Raw genomic sequence first — 23890 nt, forward strand, 5'->3', positions numbered from 1 at the left:
TAAATTAATAATAAATGAAAATACATTGTTTTATTTAGTTATTTTCATTTATTTTTATTTTATTTTTCCGTACGTGACTTTACCGAAAAAACCTAAGAGCATTTTATTTGCATTCAAGCTGCTGGATAGCAAGTTGCGATTTAAAATCGCGCTTTTGTTCTCCATCGCGACCCGTAACATCGAGAGATTTAATTCAAAATGTACAGCTTGCAATCGTCTTCTTGTTCTCTCGGTAATGTCACGTCGAAGGGAAATAATAAAAATAAAACAATCGGTATTCAGCGCGACCCTTAAGCGATTCCTACGAGATAAACTCCAGAGAAAAAGATCTTTACAAAGCAACAATCCACGTACACCAAGCAAAATTCCCCCCAAAAACACCAATCGATTCCAGATACGCCGACACTCAAGCCACAAATCGATTCCCTTGTTTACGCTCTCAACGTGTACAACCGCAGGGACCGACGGAATCGATTCCAAGAACTCGTTGCTCGCGTCGCACAGGCAATAAGGAATCGACTCGCGACAAACGTCAGTTTCGATTAAAGAGGATCGATTCTCCCCATACCCGGCGTCGGAGGAGACGCGAGGCGATGGCGCTGCGGCTCGCGGCTTCGCGTCGGCGGCTCCTCACGCCGCCGCTGCTGCTGATGATGATGCTGCTGCTCTTCACGCTGCTGATGCCACTGGCGACAGTCGAAGCCTCCAACAAGCCCGTGCTCATCGTGCACGGGCTCTTCGACGACCCCGAGCACCTGCAGGCGCTGCGCGGCTACATTGAGGAGGCGAGTGGCGTGAGGCGAAGCGCCAGTGGGGGTTGTTGATGTTTGTTGTTGTTGTTGTTTTGAACGAGAGAAGAGAGAGTTGTTGTTGTTGTGTGCAGTGTGATTGCGTTGTTGTTTTGTGTACTCCTCGGGTTGTTGTACTTTGTCGTTGCATTGTCCCCGGTTCGGCTGCCCCGCAATACGCCTGTGTCGGGTTGCCCTCCGCCACCCGACACGATTGTCACGGTCACAAAGGAAAAATATTTGTTTATAAATGCACAGATGTCAAACCCCTACGGGTCAACTCCGTACTCTTGTACAGGGAAGTTAAGTTGTCAGGTCCATACGGCGTACAGACGTTTCAATACGGGCAAAAACCACTGCGTTTTGTCTGTTTCTCGCTTGTGATGGGACTTTGTAGGATTGACGTTGAGGTTTATAGGGCCACGGGGTGATCGATGAGGTCTGCATTGGTCTGTGATAAGGCAGCCACTGCTAAGGGGTTGACAGGTAATGTCTGTGTGTTTGTGTAATGTCTGTGTTTTTCGTCATACGTGCCAACTTGTGTTTAGGGAAATTCCAACCGATAAAGATGCTCATTCTGAATTAAGACTTCTGGTCACTGAATGTAAACGTCAAACATTCTGGTCGCATGTTTGTTTAGCGCGACTGCTGATGGAGACCCAGACGGTCTGGAGTTTGGCTCTCTTCAACAAACACCGCCGCTGCTGCTGGACAATATTGGTCCGTAGAGCCAATCACATCGGCTGATTGGACTAAAGTGCAGTGGCGATTGTGTTTGTCGGTCATCATCGGCCACGATCTACGCACCGCGTGTTGAAGGGGTACCCCTGAGTGAACCACAATCCCTTGCTGATCTCGGCAAGCAGATAAACCACCGTCACGCAAACTCCGCTCATCTTCTCTGCAGCAGCGGCTCTTAGAGAACCACCAAACTAAGGCGGCCTCACCGCTCTCGCGCTTTCAGATGCGCTTCTGTGGCCGTCTGGAACGCTCTTCCTTTCGATATTAGGAAGCCGCTGCAAATGTGCGCTTTAAATCGTCGAGAGTGACAAACTCATTTGTTTAGAAACTCCTTTTTGTGATTAGTTTGTTGTCCTTCCTCCGCACCTCCGATTTAGCACGGTTGGCTACGTACGGTGCGAAATAAGTTCAAAATAACTGTTATTTTGCTGTACCTTTTTACACCTGATGAGGGAGGCTTGTGTTGCCTCCGAAACGTCGTGATTTAATTTAGTTGTTTTCATTTATTTTATTAATTGTTTTACCTACGTGACTTTACCGAAAAGGCCAACGAGTATGAATCCTTGCAGTCACGAAAGCTTCAAATCTAGAAGTTCAACACACACAATGTCACGCGACCCATCTCGCCACAACACAGGAGCTGCTAGTCTCATCCCTCCATCACAGCCTTGGACGACCTCTTCTCGGGCTCGTTCCCTCCATTGGCTGCCACTCCGTCGTTAGTCTCGACCACCGATCATCGTCATGATCCCTGCGGCTCACCATGACCACACCGCTGATTTAGCACGGGTGGCGAGGTACGGTGCGAAAGAGGCTCTTCATACATACACGACGCGTCCCCCTCCAGCCCACGTGTTTGTTGACAGCGAATACGTCTCTAAATTGATTTTGTTACTTAATATGTCCCAGTGTAATTCCAAGAATTGCATCTCTTGATGCTGCCCTGTTGCTCACGCTTCAACTCTTGTTCCGCTTTCCCTTGCAATGGTTCCCATATTTCTGTGACCAAGTGACCTGTACGATGAGGCTTTGGAATACTTGGTGACAGCATTTAAATCTCGTGAAAAAAGTGTCTGTTTTTATCATTCGTTTTGTTACGTTTTGGCTCCTTGTTTTGCTCACCCGGTGGTTCTTTATCGATTATCTCCTTTTCACGCACGTTGCCTCGAGCATTTTTGTGAAAGGCGCTATTTTAAGTGCATATTATTCTTATTGTTGTTGCCTGTGGCACTTTTTCATCTTTTGTTTTTGATCTCTTTTTCACCTCAATGTTTTCTCTTGTCTGCAGCTCCCACACATTCACCTCTACCATTTAGTTCTCTCTCTCATCTTGCTGATCTGTATCTCTTAATGTACTGGTGAGCCATTTCTCCCCGTGGGTCACCCCTAAGAGCCTTTGCTGGTAACATTTGTCCAGCAAGCCGCCAATTTAAGGACTCGGCCATAGAGTATTGATTGGTTTAATGGGGTATAGTGTAGTGGTGGTGTAATACAGTATGTGCGAAATACGATATATGTATCATGGACCTCCTTTGGCAGTACCAAAATATGATAATAGGGTTTTTCCCCTTTAAACCGGCAACAAAACAGGTGTTAAGATGTTCAAACCCCAAACTGAAACCTTTTACAAGTAATCATGTCTGCATTAACCACAACACTTGTGTTCACAACACTTGTGGTCAGAATGCACCGTTTGAGACGAGGCTCAAAAGAAAGCTTTCTCTGGTGTGGACCAATCGGTTTCAAGGATAATGCATATATTATCAGTGTTTTTTTATTTGCATTCTGACCACAAGTAGTGTGGTTAATGCAGACATGATTCCTTGTAAAAGGTTTCAGTTTGGAGTGTTAACATCTTAACACCTGTTTTGTTGCCAGAAAAAAGGGGAAACCCCTATTATTACGATATATGTACTTTACACTGTTAATATATTTTTGAAGTTTATTGACCATTCATACTGATGAGTGTATAATGTATATTATACAGTATGCACTGTGTCAATACAGTTCCTGTTAGATTTTTTTTATACAATACAATGAAACGTATTTAAGACATTTACAGCCGTCTGTTAGTCGACTCTAGAAATAGATTAATCGGTGAAGTAAATGAGGTTATAACTGTTGGATGTAAAGGCCTTCTCCAAGCCGCTATCATCCTATCATCTTTGCCATTTGTGAGATCGGTTGTGTCCTGTCTCGTGTGGATAGCCTGGCCCTACTTGGGAGTGGTAGTAGCTAGCAGTAGCTGAGTGGTCGTAGCACTTGGGAGTGGTAGTAGCTAGCAGTAGCTGAGTGGTCGTAGCACTTGGGAGTGGTAGTAGCTAGCAGTAGCTGTAGTATCACTTGGGAGTGTTAGTAGCTAGCAGTAGCTGAGTGGTCGTAGCACTTGGGAGTGGTAGTAGCTAGCAGTAGCTGTAGTATCACTTGGGAGGGGTAGTAGCTAGCAGTAGCTGAATGGTCGTAGCACTTGGGAGAGGTAGTAGCTCGCAGTAGCTGAGTGGTCGTAGCACTTGGGAGTGTTAGTAGCTAGCAGTAGCTGTAGTATCACTTGGGAGTGGTAGTAGCTAGCAGTAGCTGTAGTATCACTTGGGAGTGTTAGTAGCTAGCAGTAGCTGAGTGGTCGTAGCACTTGGGAGTGGTAGTAGCTAGCAGTAGCTGAGTGGTCGTAGCACTTGGGAGTGGTAGTAGCTAGCAGTAGCTGAGTGGTCGTAGCACTTGGGAGTGGTAGTAGCTAGCAGTAGCTGTAGTATCACTTGGGAGTGGTAGTAGCTAGCAGTAGCTGAGTGGTCGTAGCACTTGGGAGTGGTAGTAGCTAGCAGTAGCTGTAGTATCACTTGGGAGTGTTAGTAGCTAGCAGTAGCTGAGTGGTCGTAGCACTTGGGAGTGGTAGTAGCTAGCAGTAGCTGTAGTATCACTTGGGAGTGGTAGTAGCTCGCAGTAGCTGAGTGGTCGTAGCACTTGGGAATGGTAGTAGCTAGCAGTAGCTTAGTGGTCGTAGCACTTGGGAGTGGTAGTAGCTAGCAGTAGCTGAGTGGTCGTAGCACTTGGGAGTGGTCGTAGCCGGTTTAACACCTTTTGGCCATGTAGATGATAATGGGATGCTGGTTCCTCACTGGAAACGTGGTGATGTTTGAGTGCAAAGGCATCGATGTTGTTCACCTTCGGTATATTCGTGAGACGCCCACACTTCACCCGGGAAAGGCTCTAAACATGGACTTTAACAAGTAAACCCGTAAAAACAAAGTTTTTCACTCTAAATCCTTTATATGCGTGGCGGCTAGAGTCCTCTCGTCCTCTGGCTTGAGATGGCTGCAATCTATGGGTCAGATGATTGTCTGCCAGTATTAAGCAATTGGTAATTAAATATTTAATTTGTTTTCCCTAAACAGTGTAAAATTTTGGGAAAAAAATTTCACGAAAATTAATTGTCACACACAACGAGTCTGTGTGGAAAATGTCAGCTCGATTGGATCACGGGAAGTGGGTTAAAAAACGAGCGAAAGATTTGTACGGTCCTAAGCAAGCAAGCGAACTTAATATAAAGGATTTAAAATATATTCGCCTGTGGAGGACGCGGGGATCGATCCCGCGACCTTTGGCATGGGAAGCGAGGGCGCTACCAACTGCGCTACTCCGCCACGGCCTGTGGAGGGGTTACGCTCTGGGCTCCTATACTGTGACGTTCAGCCAAAGCCATGAATGAGTTTTATTTGAATAAATGTTAAATTATTTTTTTTTGCCTAAAAAGTGTAAAATTTTTGAATTTTTTTTCACGAACAATAATTGTCTGTCACAACGAGTCTGTGTGGAAAATGTCAGCTCGATTGGATCACAGGAAGTGGGTTAAAAAACGACCGAAAGATTTGCACGGTCGTAAGAAAGCAAGCAAGCACGCAAGCAAGCGAACTTAATATAAAGGATTTAAAAATACGTACTTCCGGGACATTTTGACAGCAAGTTTGGCCCTAAGAAGAACCTTTTTTTTGGCTTAATGAGTTATTCTGATCGGGAGGTCAATGATCGACATTCGATCGCCATTTCGATGAGATTGATTGTGGTTTTCCATGTAACAGGGTGTCACCTTTCACCCCTGGTTATAAATAGAGGATCTGGTCACGTGTTAATTTTGTTTTACTGAAGCTCTGAGATAATTGTGAAGTAGCTGGAGGAGAGTAGCAGGAATCAATGCAGAAAACGAGTTTCAAATGAAGGTATTGGTGGTGTCCCTTTTTTAAAACACTTTCCCTCACTGAGTCTCAGTTCTTTGGTTCTTTCAGTAAAGTCACGTGACTTTGCCGAAAGAACCAAAGAGTATGGATCCTTGCAGTGACGAAAACTTCAAATCGAGAATGAGTCCCAGTTCTCTCAGGAAAGTTCCACCTTGAGGCGTTTGGATACGTTTTCATGAGAATATGTTTGCATCTTTGAGAAAACCTTCATAACCGAACATAATTTTGATACAGCAGCAGTAAAAGTTGTAAAAATGTCAAGGTGCAGCCTTGCACACTTTACACCACCACGTGCGACCTGCTGATTCTCACTGTGGTGCACTCGATTATACTGCTGGGTGGACAGAGAAGTGGTGATTTATAAAACTTGACGAATGTCTCAACTGCTGCCGCCAGAACTATTACAGCTTGGCAGCATCTCAGTAAAAGCAACAATAAACTTTATTTCGTAAGAAGAAGAAAAAACCCATTCAGGCATAATGAGACATGGGCTTACTCGCCAAGGCTGTCTTGGCTTGAATCATAAGTCTCATTTCGAAATCATGCCAGTCAACACAAATCATCAATAACACAAATATGAACATCAAAACTAGAAACGAAGGTGAAATTGTGAAGGAGTGGAGGATGCCGGAGTTCTCACGCTGCACCCGTTTGCTCTCTCTTCAGGCCCACCCAGGCACCAACGTGACGGTGTTCAGCCTGTTCAACAACATGGAGAGCCTCAAGCCCCTGTGGAGCCAGGTGAAGGGCTTTGGAGCCATGATGGGCCCCATTATGCAAGAGGCTCCTGACGGCGTGCACATCATCTGCTACTCCCAGGGTTCGTCGCCATCACGCACACACACAAGCGCAACACATTCGCGCACACAGACACACGGTGGCCTCCGGCCGTTCTGCGTCTAAGACAACTTTGCAAGTGCCTTGGGCCCTGGCAGGTTACTCCCTGGCACCCCAGTGTTTTTATTAATTTATAAATGTTTGTATGCCCAATCACATTAATGTACATGTGCAGCCCTTATGTAACTCAATTGCGTCGTCAGTGACTCTTAATGCCGTACTGGTCCTGGGGTATATTTTCCCATACTTCATCACGCTGCAATTCTTTACTGTGAGTTGAGTTTTTAAAGCCATTTTGGGTTCGCCATAAAATTATCTGATTTTATCGAACTTAAAAACAATGCTGAATTGTGATTTAGTCAAACAACGCGAAACAATATATTTCATACTCTTTGGTTCTTTCGGTAAAGTCACGTAGGTATAACATGAAATAAATCGCGACGTTTCGATTGCAACACAAGCAATCATCAGGTGGGAAACCCACAGCAAGAAAATTTGTTTTGCTGAAGTGGGAGAGAGATGCCGTGGCAAGAGGTTATATAGGTAAGAAAGGGGGAGGGGAAAGGGGGGGGAGAGAGAGGTGGGGTGTGGGGTAGGGGGAGCGCTGCGTGAACGCTAGGAGATGGGACGTGAGGCTGGGGGGGGAAAGTGTGCGGGGCTGGAAGAGGGAGGCCGAGCGAGCTGGGGATACGGGGGAAGTTAACTCGGAAAAAATAGACTCGTACCGGGGATGATTTAAAGCTTTCGTTACTGCAGGAATCCATACTCTTTGGTTCCTTCGGCAAAGTCACTTAGGTACAAAATAAAGCAAATCACGACGTTTCGGGCGCAACACAAGCGTCCGTCATCAGGTGGGAAAGCCCCCTTTCCAACAAAAGTAGTCTTGAGACTCGGTATATCTTTCATGGCTAAATGCATTGATAATACTGTGGTTCGAAACCCAAGTCAATAACGTTGCCATCTATTGTGGTGGCATTGTTGCTTCACCTTCAACTCGCAGTCGGCAGGCTTTAAATTCTATTTTCAGTCCTAGTTGTCAAGTTAAGTTCCGCTTTGTTGGGAAGTCAACAACAGTTGCCCTCTGGAGAGACTGCCGCGGAAATGTGGACTTTCCGCATTGCTCAAGGCCGCTTACGGAAGGGTCTTTGCTTCTCATTAGTTGGAGTAGATAAACACTTCGACTCGACTTTGAGCAGTTTGACAGTCTGGGTTCGGGTTTCTGGTGACAGTGTTTGCTAAACTCATTGGCCTTTCCATATGAGTAAACACGCATCCACCATCCGCAAATATTTCAGCCCGTCTATTTAAACGTGTCAATTTCATGTGGCCTCCAGTGACCGTGCCTCCATGTTGGGCCAATCATGTTTCGTTTGGCTCCGACTTGAGGCTTTGGTCATTATCAAAACACTCAGTACAGGGAGCACTTTACAGTGCTCGGGTGATGTGTAAGTGTTGGAGGCACTTTCTAAAAATAAAGGACGGCGGCTTAAGTTGTGTCTATTGCAGTGTGCTTTCAGCTACAGTTTTTTTTATTTAGAGGCGTGCAATGATTAATTGATTCATAATGTACAGGCGTGTGACAGTTCATTGATTTAATATAGATGTTCGTGTTCACAATACAGTCATTGAATCGTGTTGAAAACAGATTTATCTACGATTCATGCACAGTTTCTGGGCATTTCGCCTCAGGTTTATGGAACAAAAGAGAAAGAAAATACAAACGATACAAGACATGTCTTAGACGAGACAGAACAAGTGATAAAGATGAGATGGAGAGTACAAATGAGGCAAATAGTACATACTGTATAAATGATACAGCACAAACAAAATAAATAAACAAAAAACACGTTTTGGAATTGTATGTATGTTGAATTTCTTTCGCACCGTACGTAGCCAACCGTGCTAATCCGAGGTGCAGGAAATCATGACCATGTGATCATGACCATAATTGTCACAGTCCATGTTGATAAGTGTTATTGGGAAGCCACTGGAGCTATGCACTTTTAAATCTAGATTGGAAACAATTTTTTTAACTGATTCTTGTGTTTAGTTTGTTGTCCTTCCCCCACACCTCCAATTAGCACGGTTGGCTGCGTACGCGGTGCTAAAGAAGTTCAACATACATCCACGATGCGTCCTGCACCAGCGCACTTGTTAGTTAGTTGACAGTCAATATGTCTCTAAATTGCTTTGTTACATAATTATCCATATGTTCCTCTGTGTGTCCCAGTGTATTTCCACGAATTGCATCTCCCAATGCTGCCCTAATGCTCACTCTTCAGCTCTTGTTCCGCTTCCCTTGTAATTCTACCCATGTTTCTAATTCATCCTGTACATGTGACCAGTGGACTGCGATCAGGCTCCGATGAAGCACGGTTGGCTACGTACGGTGCGAAAAATGTTGGCACTGCTCAAAGCCAAAAGCTGGCACAAAATAACAATTTCTTCACTCGCAGCACCATCAAGTTGTCATCAGCCTTATTATTTTCATCATCAGCAGTAGTAGCCATCAGCAGCCATCACCATCGTCCTTTCTGATGTGAACGAGAATCGGGTGTGTGCAACCTTGTGCGTTCGTGTGGTGGGTTTTCTCGGCAGGGGGGCTGGTGTGCCGAGGGGTGCTGTCCATAATGCCGAACCATAACGTGGACACCTTCATCTCTCTCTCCTCGCCTCAGGCCGGGCAGTATGGAGGTACAGAGACGTGACTTGTTCGTACTAACTACAGAGTCGTTGCTTACCGACGTGTGTGTGTGTCTTTGTATGTGAGGAGCGGGAGTGTAGCAGTTCGTGACATGCACTCCAAACCCAGCATCCCAAGTTCGATTCTCACTCACGGCCAACACCAGCGACGATTATCTGAACAGGTTATAGGCCTCCCCTAAGTCGACTCAGCCTGAAATGAGTACCTAGTGCGATGTGTAAGCATCGCCACTAGAAAGACAAAGGCGGCCGGGCGTGGTGTTGGCCACCCACCCCATCATGTGCCGTTCCGGTCTTCATAGGTACTTGCTAACAGCACTTGTCCCAACAGTCTGGTAAAGGTAATATGGGGGATCTTTGTATATGTGAGCCCGCGTTTTGTATTCTACAATAGAGGGGTGTTTTGGCGAGAAAATAACATGATAACCCACATATTTTTTTTCTTGGTTCTTTCAGTAAAGTCATAAAATATTATTATATCATTTTATTATATTTCGATTTAAAGCTTTCGTGACTGCAGGGATTCATCTTCTTGGTTCTTTCGGTAAAGTCACGTAGAAGGAAAATAATAAAATAATAAAAATAAAACATAATAAAATTATTCTCACGACGTTTCGGCCACAACGCAAGCAGCCGTCTTCAGGTGGAGAACAGGTCTGTCGAGAAGGCAGAGTCTGAATGGCACGCCCCAGGCTTGGAGCGACTATTTATGCTGGGATGGAGGGGCGAAGAGCGTCTTGACAAAATAATTTGCATATCAAGAGGAATTTAGCATATTTATGGGAAATGCAGATATGCGATTAAGTACATTTCACAAGTAGTACTAATCGCATATCTGCATTTCCCATCTCGCCACATTTGCAACAAGGAAGTGTGTAATATTGCAAGCAAACACATTACCGGTTAGATTACAATTGTCATACATAACTTGTCCAGTTTGCATAAGATTGTTAGCAAGATGACCTTCATTTGTGTTATGCGTTGTGCACACCTTTATGAAAATGGCATGTTTATTTCAATAAAAAGTTAAACAATTTGATTTAACTTTGCTTCTATGGCACCTAGCCAAGGCTATCTTGGTTAGTGTAAGATAGAAATATTTATTTAAGCTTTGCCTATAAGGAAGTTCACACACCCCCAGGCGCTTGTTAACAGCCCTGTAGCAGTGGGCAGAATATAAAGCAGAATTCCTTGAAAGCCTGCACGTCTTTTCAGCTTAAACAGAACAGGAAATACAAACCCAAGCATTTTGAATAACACCACCTGCACATATACACACGTTAAGTTTATTTATAACCAGGTGAAAGCCCACCGAGACACAGAGGCCTCCTATAAAGGAGACCGGAAACAAAAATAAATAAATCTCTTGTGCAGGAATACTTCAGTGCAGTAAAAACTACAGTTAGTTTAACTGATCTGCAACTTTTGCTCAGTGGGGAGCATAGGTGCGGGAGCATACAAGTGCAGTACAGTTAAGGATTTTGCTGCCCTGGCCTGCCCTATGCTGCCTACAACCCCACAGCCTCAAGCACCTGTTCTGATTGATTGTCACCCATCTAACTTGCTTAGCTTCTGAGATCTGACAAAAGCAGGTGCATTTCAGGTATTATTGTCATCGGTTGTCTCGGTTAATATATCTACCTACTTCATGTGTTCCTGGGTGATCCAACATGAGTTTTAAGCTTCGGCAATGAGGGATAAATACATTAAAGTGACTTTCGGCAACACGAGTGACATCACACTCCATTGACCTTAAAATATAATGGATGACATTGCTTGAGTGCTATAATAACACACTTGATGAAAAACTAAAGTCTTGTATCTTGAGTAATGGGCCTTTAAACTTGTGCAGTGTCATCGATTCAGAGACAGAGTTTATAGGAGTTGCCTCCTTTATTAACAACTTCCACGGTCTCGTCCACACACTCCCCACAGTAGCTCAGCCTCGCCTGTACACAACACTAGCCGTCTAACACCGACGGTGCTGACCGAGATAGCCAACTACTCTCCTTCATAGCGCAACGTCTAGCAGAAACGTTTAGCGACGACGGCGACGAGACGACAGCGACGACGAGACGAGTCCACCCCCAGAACCGGCAGCCTCGAGCCCCCCGCTCTCAGCTCCTTTTATGCTCCCAACGCGGCCTGACTCCGCCCTGACCGCGCGTCCCGTCTGGAACCCGCCAGCAGGTTCCAGGGGCCTCCAGACGGGGTCCTCCATGACCCTTGCCCCAGTTCTTCCGCTCTGCCCACACACCGTGCTCACGCTCACAGCGTGTGTACTGTCTGTTCACCACAGTTGCCGGGGCTGTCCACCAGCCGGCGCTATTACACTACACTTGTATTAAACAGCCTGGGTATGTAGCTACAAGATAAGGGCTGTCTGCTTTGCATTTTATCTACAATTATATTAGGCTATAAAGTATTTGTTGCTCACCTGTGTACAATTTAGAGTATTTGGCTGCTATACATTTCCATGTGAAAACCCACTTCTCGTTGAGCTATCATTTGTAGCAAAGTCGCTTAAAAAAAGCGCTATCTAGCTCAGTGGGCCTTACCTGGTAAAATAAAAAATAGTTTAGTTTTAGATTTTAGAATTGGTGTGAAGCCAACAAATGTGTCATCCACTCTTTGTGTCTCTTAAAATTATCAGTTTGCTAATATTAAATGAACTAGCATACTATCATGTAGTATATAATGTATGTTAATTGCACTATAATACATGATGTAGTATATAATACACGTTAAAGGAATTAGAACATAATGTTTGCATTAAATGAAATGGAATAGGATTCATCATTATCGTCATCAGCCAAATCGCCGCCATCTCTCGCGCGCTTGCAAATTTAATAAAGATAATTTATTTTGGACGTATTCGTTTTTTGGTGCATATCAGCACCTTTTTCAAACCGCCGTAACCACTCGTTGCCCGCTGTTTTATCCCGTGCAGTGGAAGTGACGCCAGTGGCTAATCGCGATGTGGTGTTCTCTGCCTGCTCACTCTCCTGGCCAGACACTAACTACCTATGGTGGCTCTTCCCGAAGTACGTCAAGTCCACACTCTTCCACTTCTGCTACACGGAGCTGGGCCAGGACGTCTCCATCTGCAACTACTGGAAAGGTGTGGCGTGGGAGGGCACATGGACACGGAATTATAATGTACAGAGAGCCCTCGAATAACATGGGACTGGTATTACAATGTTCCGCGTACAATGGGGGTTTCTGGGGAACTGCTAAATTTGTTGAATGTTTCGAAAAGGAATTTTAAACTTGCACTCCGGAAACTCAACATTTGAGCGGTGTTCCCAGCAGCGCGCCCGCTTGTTGTCCGCTACATTGTCTTATCTCCGTGGGGCGCCACGGTGGTGAGATGTTATATCCCTCACCTGGTATACGGGAGGTAGTGGGTTCGACCTCGACACCGACGCCTGTTTATATTTGGAGTTTGCGTGTCTCTTTCTCCGTGGTCGTGTGGATTTTTCTTCGGGTACTCCTGTTTTCCCCTCCACATTTAGAAGCATGCGTTTAGCGTATTTGGCTGCTATACACTTCCACATGATAAGCCACTTCATTGAGCTGTCATTCGTGGTCAGGTCGTTTCTGAATACAGAGCTGTATAGCTCAGTGGGCCTTAACCGGTAAAATAAAAAGTTTAGTTTTTAGTGTAATTCTCTGCAGAGAGGTCACGCGCCAGTGCAGTCCCAGTTCACTAATGCACAGAAACTACGGTAGTGGTGGATTGTGCGTTGCAGAATTGGTTTGTGAGTTTTGGGGGTTTCCGTGGCGTTTTCCCCCCCTTTACTTAACCATAGATTATGAAACCATAGAAACAATACGGAGTAGAAAGCCCCTAACACTACACAATAGATTAAAACTACCTGCAGACCAAGTCGGTTCCCATCATATTTTTTTTTTAAATTACTTTGACCATTATTATTATTATAATATACTTGTGTTTGAATGTAATATGAATTGTTAAGTACAAATTAAATACAATTTGTAAATGGGCTCGATTTTATCTTCATGGAAATAATGGAGTTTTGTTTAACATATGGCTATATCAGGGCACTCCACCTCTGAATTAGTCCAGTGTTTTGAGGTGACACTGTTGTACTCTATAAAGCTCCCCAAGCCATCACCATATCCTATGATGCAACAATCCAATTAGGATATCTCCATCACCACCCACTGTGGATGTCCACTGACACATTCCCTCCGTTGTCTGCTGCCCCATGTTTAGTCTCGACTATTTTTGAGGGACGTTTTATGTGGTAACCATGCCGCATGAGGATGTGTCCTTCACGTGTTAGGAGTGAAATCGATTTGGCTTATTCTAATGCGAGCGTGCCCTGTATGAAGGGTCCCATGGCTATGGTCGTGCACGGCTGTTATCCAGTTCTTCCGAGGCCATAGGTTGTGGATCGCGTAGATTTGTGAAACTCCCAAAATCCCACAGGGTTGAGACGTTGCCAGAAAACTGATCTCCTGGCCACCTCCCAGCAACAAATTAGTTTCCATCTGTATGAATCTTTGAGAAGTATTGTCAGGTACCCTGGTTTCCTCTTCATGCACAGAACGTTATTTTAAAAATGAATCGGCTAAGCGTCTCGAAAAACCTGAGACTTAGGCTTTTCAACGTGAATTATATCGTATTATGGTTTTTTAAATTTCATACTAAACATGAATCCCATACAAATCAGTTTCAATTCGATGCTGTTCAGAGGCTCAATCCTATGACATATGTTTTGCTTTAGAATCGTACATCGAGCTTTCCCTTACTTTGCGTCTGCTGAACTTTATAATAGTGTGTTTTTGCTATTTTGATGAGTGGTAAATCATTATGAGGGCCCCTCTTTGAAGTGGCGAACATTGATATGAAAATTCCAACAAGCCAGGCCCAGCTGGCAACGGCAGCAGACGGGTCACGGGGTCTCACAGCGGTGAGGGGGTTGTTGTTGTTGTTGGCGCGAGCGTTCACGACGGATGTCACGTGTGCTCGCTTGCAGACCCACACCACCTGGGGGATTATCTCAAGAGCAGTCAGTTCCTGTCTTTTCTCAACAACGAGAGAGAACACGCGAGTGCTGCCGGTACGCTTTAGACTTTAGAGGGAGGCACTAAGTTACCGCCCCTGCCATGTGACTTACCCCACCGATTTATACGTATTGTATTCTTGAACTTCTTTCACACCCTATTTTGCCAACCGTGGTCATCGAAGGTGCGGGGAAATGACAACAAACTCCCCACAATAAGTGATTCTAAAGAAATTAGTTTTTAATCGATATGATGACTTCCTAATATCGGAAGGGCATTCCAGACGGCCGCAGAAGCGCATCTGAATGCGCGATGCAGTGACCATCTTTGATGGTTTGCCAAAAGCCGCTGTTGTGAGGATGATCGGAGTTCGCATGATGATGGTTTATGCTCCTCGACCCATAATTCCCCACTTTTTTTCTCCACCTCTTGACAGGTGCTCTCGTAGATGTGCTCTGAGTAGGCATGGAACAGCTCTTCAATTATAATCAGTTCGTACATCGAGATATGCACATTAGAATAGACTTTTTGATTAATTAAATTTACATGTTAATGCTAATGTTACATTTAGGCTTGTGGTAAAAATGAAGAAGGACAAAGCAGGGACATATGAGACAGACAACTGAAATGAGTCGGCAAAATTGATTCTTGAAATTAATGTTGACCTTGGATTGTGATGATTCGTGAATCATGAGTGGGTAAATCATTACTTGCCGAGTAATTTGATAGTCCATTAATTATACAATGGTATTATTTAGTCACCGAATGCCTTGCATGTGACCATAAAGGTGAAAGCCCAAACACAGCTAAACAATAGAACAAGAGACCCAACAAATGAGTGAAAATTTGAGCAGATGCATTCGTACATAAACGCGACGATACAGCAGCAGCCCTTGCCTCGGCCGTGTCTCATCATCTCTTCTCCGTTCCTTGTGCAGAATGGAAAAAAAACTTTCTGCGCATCAACCGCTTGGTGCTGATCGGGGGACCGGATGACGGTGTTATCACGCCCTGGCAGTCCAGGTAGCAGCAGTGCTGCGTCTGCTGCGCTCGTTAAAAATTAGCAAAAAGACAATCTCCACACACAGCTCTTGTATTTGTGCGCAAGTATGTGGACAGTTTTTTTTTTGTTTTGAATCCGCTGCTGGATGAGGGCCTGTCCACGCCATGTAGCGGTTGTGGCGGTTAACTTGACCGTACTTGACCACGGCTGGTCAGCGCGGGCTTATGAAGGCGTGGAACAAAGGTACAGGAGCATAGAAGTTAAAAACAGCAATGGACTCTGCTCCATTGTATTTTGCTCTGGTTTTCCACTGCGGAATGCTGATTGTGGTGGGCAGCTTGCCTCGTAGGCCATATGTGTGTGTCATTGTCCAATGGGGAGCGCTGCACTACAAACCTGGTGACCCGAGTTTGATTCCCGCTCACGGCCAATACCAGTGACGATTATCTGAACTGGTCCTGGGCCTCTCCTAGGTCGACTCAGCCTCAAATGAGTACCTGGTACGCTGTGTAAACATCACCACTGGGTAGACAAAGGCATGGTGCTGGCCACCCACCCCCTTGTGTGCCGTGCCGGCCTTCATAGGTGCTCGCTAGCAGCACTTGCCCCTACAGTCTGCTAAGACTTTTGTGCCGTACGCCTTTTGGCGTCCTCTGGTCTAACACCTTTTGAGACAAGGCTCCAAAGAAAGTTGTCTCTGGTGTGGACCAATCAGTTTCAAAGACAATGTACATATACTGTCAGAGTATGTTTTTTGTTTGCATTCTGACCACAAGTATTGTGGTTAATGCAGACATGATTCCTTGTAAAAGGTTTCAGTTTAGTGTTTTAACATCTTAACACCTGTTTTGTTGCCTGAAAAAAGGGGAAAACCAATTCTGAAGCCTTTTGTCATTGTCCAAACTAAATGTGTTCATTTTTGTGTTCCAGTCACTTTGGCTTCTATGATGGCAATGAAACGGTGCAAGAAATGAAGGACCAGGAGGTACGTGTGAGCAGCCAGGCTTGGTCGCAGCAAACTTCTCTCTCTCCCCAGCCACAAAGTGTATGCTCTGCCCGGCCCTCTCGGAGAAAACCGCTAAATTGGTGTGTGCTTGACTAGTGGCAACTCTGCATCGACGCACGTGTTTACCGTTATCCCCACGTATGCCGTGGCTTTATTCTTGGCACTCTCGTTTTCCTTGAAATGCGCAATAATTTTCAGCAGGGGGATTGTCCAAAGATCTTAAATATACGTTCCATTTCTCATTCCACTGTTGGATGAGAGCCTATGTGTTGCGTAAGGCACGTGGGGGGTTACTCGACGCCACCATGCTGGTCAATACAGTATATTAGTGGATTTTGTTGCACTGCACTCTTCGATGGCGTAGCCCGGGAGCAGCCTATAACGCTTGTTTTATGCATGGTGGACGTCCGTCCAAGTACCGTCCATTCACACTCAGCCCTGCTTAGCTTCCGAGGTCTGATGAGATTGAGTGCGTTATCGGTGAGTTGATCATAGCCCCTAAGCATTACCCACCTAAAATAAAGTCTTCATACTCGGTGGAGACTTTCGGGGACAGTTGTCAAAATGTATCAGAGTACCCCCACTCAGCACCCACATTCGTGTGTCATGCCTCCAGGATTTCTCGCAGCACTCACCCACTCAGCGCTCACCCATTGCCGCACTCACCCACTCGGCACTCACCCACTCGGCACTCACTCACTCACCCACTCGGCACTCACTCACCCACTCGGCACTCACCCATTGCCGCACCTCCGATTAGCAAGGTTGGCTGCGTACGGTGTAAAAGAAGTTCAACATACAATCACCCACTCACTCACTTATTCAATCACCCACTCACTCAACCACTACCGACCCATTCGGTTATCCACTCACCCACGATTGTACTTCCCAAATGATTCACCAACTCGTGCACTCACTCGTGTAGTCAAAACACACCAATTCAAACTCCAACTCCCTCATTTAATTGCACACACTCTCCCACTCTTCGCTGCACTCACTCACGCACTAACCGGCTCATCTACTCACTAACTCAATAGCTCACCGCTCCCCTACTCCGCGCACCCTCTGCAGGTGTACCAGCGGGACATGTTTGGGTTGCGGACTCTGGACGAGCGAGGCGCGCTGACGGTGTACGAGGTGCCAGGGGTGACGCACACCTCCTGGCATTCAAATCGCACCGTCTTCGACCGCTACATCAGCAAGTGGCTCAGCTGAGCGATTACACCTTCATTGCCATCATCAATAATCATCTTCCACATCATCCTTTATTAGTTCTAACTTTTATTTTCACCGTTCTGATCTATTTTATCCTTTGCAGTGTCTTCTTTTCATTCAGGGTTTTACAATCACGACCGTTTTAACAGCATTATAGTGTGGCGTCCGCACTGTAGCAATGAACATTTGTAACTGTTGAGAACAGTGATTGGCAATGAGGTTCGTGTGTGTGTGTGATGTGACATTACTGTGGACCCTTGGCATGAAGTGTTTCATGCTCAATGGATGGCATGTTTAATTCGCTTGCCATCTCAAGTGCAATTTTGGGACCGTGGTATTGTCCGTACGTGTGTCGGACATTGTACCGTGTTGTGCATATCGTTGGCCGAATCACAGGTGGAAAATGCAACCACCCAAAAAAATCATGACAATAACCATCACTACATCGCAATGCCTATCCCAGTCTCCAACGCACGTCCGATTAGCACAGTTGGCTACGTATGGTACGAAAGAAGTTCAACATACATCTGAGAGAATGCATATCACACTATGTATTTTATTTGTAAATTGTGTGTTTATTATTGAGCGGTTAAGGCCTATTGAGCTTTAGAGCTCCTTTTCAGAAGGGACCTGGTCACAGGTCAACAAAATGGCTTATCGCGTGGAACATTTTCACAGCCAATTACTCAAAAAACCTGTTTCTAAGTCTCATTGCCTCTGACCTGGATAGATACAGTACATGGGCAAGTTACTATGAAAGCCACATTTACTAAGTTCACACCTGTGAGCTAAATGTCACAACAGGAAAGCTGAATCGGCGATCATCTGGGCCAAACTGTTGAATATCTGACTTCGTTTTGATGCTAATGGTGGTTTAGACAAAATATGTGTACATGCTTTGGCATGTACGTGGTTGATTTGGGGCGGCATGGTGGTGCAGTGGTAACACTTGTGCCTCACTACCGAGGTTCGATTCCTTACTCTGTGCAGTTTATATGTTCTCCCGCTGTTTGGCATGAGTTGCCTCCCATAGTTAAAATAAACATGCATAAATAACTGGAATTGAGCAAACATAGCAATGATAATTAACAAACCAAAAATGACCTGCAAATTACTTAATTGGGATTACACATAGCAACATAGCCTCCTACTGTGAAAATTCGGCATAATTCCTAGAAGTGAAACCCGATACTCAGTGATGCTTTCCTGGGTAAAAAAAAAACCCTTATGAATAAATAATACATTACACAAGAATACTTACATAGCTGACAAAATTGGATGTTTTTTTTGTCCAAAGTTACGATTTTTAGCATTTTAAATGTGTGCTTGGTGAGATTTATTAAAATTAGAGCTCAAATTGCACTTTAAGGAATGGCTTTTACGTCCATTTTATGTCTCCATCACTACCCATGGGATGAATTGTCAAGGCGATGCGTTTGAACCGTGTTTGTGAAGATCACAAAACCTGGCACACTGTCTCTCACTTGTGTAAAGGTCTATAAAGGTTAAATTTGTCTTGTGTTAAGCCCACGCATTACAGCCGAGTCACGCAAGCCAGCCGTTCCTAAATGAATGTGTGAGCAAAGCATTTTAAAATGACTCTCAGTCCAGTATGTTCGTAGACCTAGAGTAAAAAAAAAACATGAGAGGAGCTGGATTAACTGGATTGGCAGTTGTGGACAATTGAAATCAATGAACATTGACTTGTACAGAATTTCGTCAGTCCACTGCTAGATGATGAGGGCCTCTCTATGCCCTCTGCAGACTGTGGGGGTTGTTTGGCTAGAAATAACAATGCTCGTCAGTCAGTGCTGGTTAGTGAAGGTGGGGAGCAAATGCAGGAGCTCAGCAACAGTGGATTTTCTGCACTGCCCTCCATGTAACACCACAGCCTGTAACAAACTGCAGTGGTCTGACGAGATCGGGCACAGTCAGGGTGAGTTGGCCATAGGCAAATTAATGCGATAGCTTTAAATGTTATCAGTTCATTTATTTTCCGTGACAGGCGGAAGCCCCTGTGAGCAGCATGCGAACCAGTTGAACGTTTCCGCTGAGTGTTGATGGAATCATGGGACAAGGTCCATCATGTTCTTGTGTATTTAGATTTGCTTCATTGCCCTTTCTCTGTTAATTATTAACCGGCCACTCATAAAGCAGTAGCACAATTTATTGTCGTTTTTAAACCACCAAGTGTCTTTGCAATGCCGGTCACTAAGATAGGGTCTTGGGGGTTCCAGTTCATCAGTTTTCATTTCATCACTTCCTACATGGCACTTTTGTTCCATGTCCGCTCGCTGACGGTTGCATTTTCATTTCACTGCACAAATGTTCTTGCATACAGCAACTCGTGAGTGATCACCAAAGCAGAGTCTCGGGGGGAAGCTTGAACGGATGATGTCTTCAACACCCCTCCGCTGAATTTAACCCGAGGTTCACATGGTTTACGACGTGGGCCACGGTCGAGTCAGGGTTTTCCACGGTCGCGTGCCGCCGGGCTTTCTACTCAAATAGCTGGTGGCCGCGTCTGGTCATGGCAGGTACAGATTCTGTTCTGATTTTACTGCACTGATTTCATTTAATTCACAGCTCCCTTTGTCACTGCTGGCTGAAAGCCTCTCCCACACCACGTCGGTCACAGGGGGGGGGGGGGGGGGGGGCATTATTTGATCATACTCCGCGATGTTGGTCAGTGTGGGTTGAAGGTTAGAGGCATAGACGTTAAGGGCACAGGACAGTGCAACGATGGATTTTACTGCACTGCCCTGCGCTGTCCACCAAATGCATAGCCTCCAATGCAGTAGAAATGCAATTGGACCTAAATTGCAGTATGATTGCGTTGATTTGGAGAGCTGGCCCAACATTTTCATACAGAGGCTTTTCACACTGGCCGAATTTTTTACCTCGCACACATTGGTGATTTGCAGCTAGAAGTTATTTTTTTATTGCTTTACCTTATGAACCCAAATTGGGCCATGTGTCTGCTGTACGTTAGCATCATCCTTACAGCCGATGGTGATTTTTATGGGCTGGTGAATACGTTTGAATACGTTTTCTTAAAAAAAACATACAATTAATTTTGTATACCCAAAGAATCACTCAGATCGGAGGCTAATTTCGACCAAGTTTTAGAGCAAATCGCTAAACGGAGCTTAAATGACGATTCGATATTTGGGTTTTTTTGCACCAAAAATGTCAAGTATTGTTTACAACAAAACGATTATTTTTAACTTCTGTAAGTTTCCCCATCCACGAGTAATGTTTCGAGCATAGTTTTAAAAGTCGTCGCATGTTTTAAATCGGGCACATTTCTTATGGAGGGAAATGCAAAGTTGAACCTTTGTCAGTTTTTACAGGAATAGTGAAAAATGCGTTCGCAAAGTGATCGCAAAGATTTACGGAAGAGCTCTTCGTATTTTTGAAACATTTCTCAACGTTGAACAAAAGCGTTGTTTATAAAAAAAAAACTATTTTTAAGGAAGGAAACTTGTTTTATATCTTAAAAAAGCTAGTTTTAGCAATAAATCAGTCAAAACTTTTAACATCTTATCAATGCAAATTTGGAAACTACGGATAACGTTGGCTTCTGACGGAAGCGTTGACTATTGTGAAAGCAGACGGGTGAGTCGTACGCAAACAGTTGTTAACCATGTGCCTTTATCGAGCTCCGTGTGCAGCCGTGTGATGTGTGAGAAATGCTTGCGCGCTCACATTTTTTCCCATGTTCCGCTCTGGAGAGGTGCTGCCAGCACTACAGTGTGTCCTTTAAATACCGGGCTAAGTCTGGGGCCCGGGGTGCCCCAGTCGATTCGTCTTCTCAACAAAACTCAGACGATTCATTATAGATGTTTGGGTTTAGCCACGTAATAATCTGGCCATTTCTTTTGTTTGTTACCACGTAACCCTCCGGCCAACCGACAGAGCCAAACAAATCAAATTGTCACGTGTTGCGAGCGGTTTAAAAACCCGCAATATATTCAGTTGGACCATTCACAGTTTGTAATATTCTTCATATTGCTTGAATCAACCGCAGAAAATCAACGGCAGATTTCGGAACGCACGACGCAATGCTTGCAGCCGTGACTGTGCAGTGCCAAGCTGGGACTTGCTGATGTTTCCCCCCGCCGCATGGAGACACGCGCTGAACAACAAGCTGCTACACTTTTTAGCCCTGGGAGAGAGAGCGATTAAAAATATTTCATTTGGAGTTCCCCAAAAATTTCCCGCTATATATACGGTTCAATATTTATATATGCCCACATTTATTTCAAGGACATACTGTGTAGAGTGGCTAAGAAATGAGAAGGGGGGGGGGGCACACACACACACGTCGCAATGGGGATGTAGAGCAGACAGTTTATGATATGAGTACACATGCAACCACGACATAACACTGCGAGGGTGGCCGAGATATTTTTTTGTTCTAAGCACGGTATACAGAGAATAGTGCTTTCTACCCAGTGTAACAGGTGAATTACATTTATACATGTATATAACGGGCGATCACACGTCACAGTTAACAAATGAAAGTTAACGACAGGGTTATTCTCGGTACATTTTCTCGGTGCTCGACATTATCTGTTTGCCTGTGGCACCGTTTTTGTCAAGGCAGGACACGCTCGGACTAGCACTGCCCCACAGCGTAGTCAACGATGCAGCCTAAATAACCATTACAAAACTAAATTCTAGCAGATACGTTAGTTGCCAGTGCTGGCACTGGCACTGACCCTGCTGGTGAGGTAACTCCGACACCTCACCAGCAGCGCCCCTTTTCAATTTTTTGTTCGCTTGGTCAGTTTTTTGCTGTTGTTGGCAGCCCCCCCCCCCCCCCCCCCCCCTGCGTGTGTACGAGCTCAGGAACTACGTCGCTAAAGGTCGCACAGAACCGTGGTCTCTCTCGTGTTTGCGCCGTGACTTTGAAACGGACTGCGACAGCGCATCCGCTGGCACTGTTTTAATCCACCTTCTTGCCAAGGCATCATTCGACAAATGTAGATTGTATTCGCGCTTGGCTACGCTTAAAGAAGTGTACAATTAGAGTGAGTGCAAGTGACCGTGGTCGAATACTGAGCCGGCACCGTCGAGGTCCCTGGGTTCAAATCTGAGCAGCCACCCCCATGATTGTTAACTAAACCAGGTTCTCAAATGTAACGAGTTGATCATTTCAGCCTGGTCACCAGTGACTGCACAATTAAACAACCATATTAAGTTTGGTTGTTAATTTTAACCCTCTCGTGCATCGTATCAGCCGTGGTGACCACTTTGAAATTCTACAAAACACTTTGAAAATATTTTGGGGGCTTTCTTTTGACTCCTAAAATTACATTGTACCAAAGTTGGTTTGGGTTTCCCTTCAATAATCCACACGTGACGACTGAATTGTTTTCCTTTTTAATTGCCGTGTGACAAACACCTCCACTGCAGGGCATGGTGGTGGAGAAGGTGACCACCGCCTAGTGTGGCTGAGTCCACCTAGGGGAGGCCCAGGAACCGGTTCAGATATTCGTCACACACTCACACAGCCTCACACTTGCACATGTCGCCACCCTCTCACTCTCACACCCTATCACTGTCATTTGCCCTCTGTGGAAATTATCGTGGCATCGAAAAGTGGCGGTCCGCACGGTGTTTGAGGTTGTGAGAAGCGCCGCCACGGGCGAAACGTTCCGTGCATCTCGACAGACACACCGCCCCGCACACATTCAGTCGGCTCGTGCAGTCGTTGAACCGTTATTATTTTGTCGATTTTTACCACAAGCTGATTTTACCATCGGCGAATACTGATGATCTATTGTGGATTCACATATGGGAAGAGGATGAAGGGAAATATGTTTGTCGTGTGTGTGGGGTTTATGGCCGTCTTCGTTGATCACACGTGGTTACTCAATGCACATCTGAAAATGTGTTCACGGCGTGTTGTAATCTGGGCATTAATTCGGGCGAGGCGATTTTTTTTGTGTTCTTTGTCTGTACGTTAATTTAAAAAAATTGTAGATGTGAAAGAGGAGAGAGCTTGGATGAATTAAACTTTCAAAGCGTCTTGTGAAATCTCGCACCGTGTCTTGCTGTTGCGTTAAATTCCCCGTTGTGGACAACACGTGAGCACAGTTGGCTACGTAAGGCTGCAAGAGAAGTTAAACGCACATTCACACAAACGCCGTTTCAAGCCAGGTCGTGAGACCTCCACTCGCTTGTCTTAGGGCCTCTATTTTATTTTTAACTCGACCTTCATGTGAATAGCCGTCACTTCTCTTGCATGCAAAGTTTTAGTTTTGTTCCTAAAAAAATTGTTATTCACAGATTTTCTGAATTCAAATAAATGGAAAAAATAATGGAA

At 45.0% G+C, this 23890-nt stretch overlaps 1 protein-coding gene across 1 annotated transcript; it reads left to right on the forward strand.

Moving 5' to 3' along the window:
• The first annotated feature begins 552 nt into the window (after positions 1-552).
• On the forward strand, positions 553-23890 carry LOC133354793 (lysosomal thioesterase PPT2-A-like). The gene is made up of 8 exons (XM_061571912.1): positions 553-785; positions 6425-6578; positions 9194-9289; positions 12312-12419; positions 14305-14388; positions 15271-15355; positions 16266-16320; positions 17413-23890. Exons 1-8 carry the CDS (start codon positions 594-596, stop codon positions 17554-17556), a joined length of 918 nt encoding a protein of 305 aa, XP_061427896.1. The 5' UTR covers positions 553-593; the 3' UTR covers positions 17557-23890.

This window comes from Lethenteron reissneri, chromosome 49, assembly GCF_015708825.2.
Source record: "Lethenteron reissneri isolate LAM-NWPU_2019-01 chromosome 49, ASM1570882v1, whole genome shotgun sequence".
NCBI lineage: Eukaryota > Metazoa > Chordata > Hyperoartia > Petromyzontiformes > Petromyzontidae > Lethenteron > Lethenteron reissneri.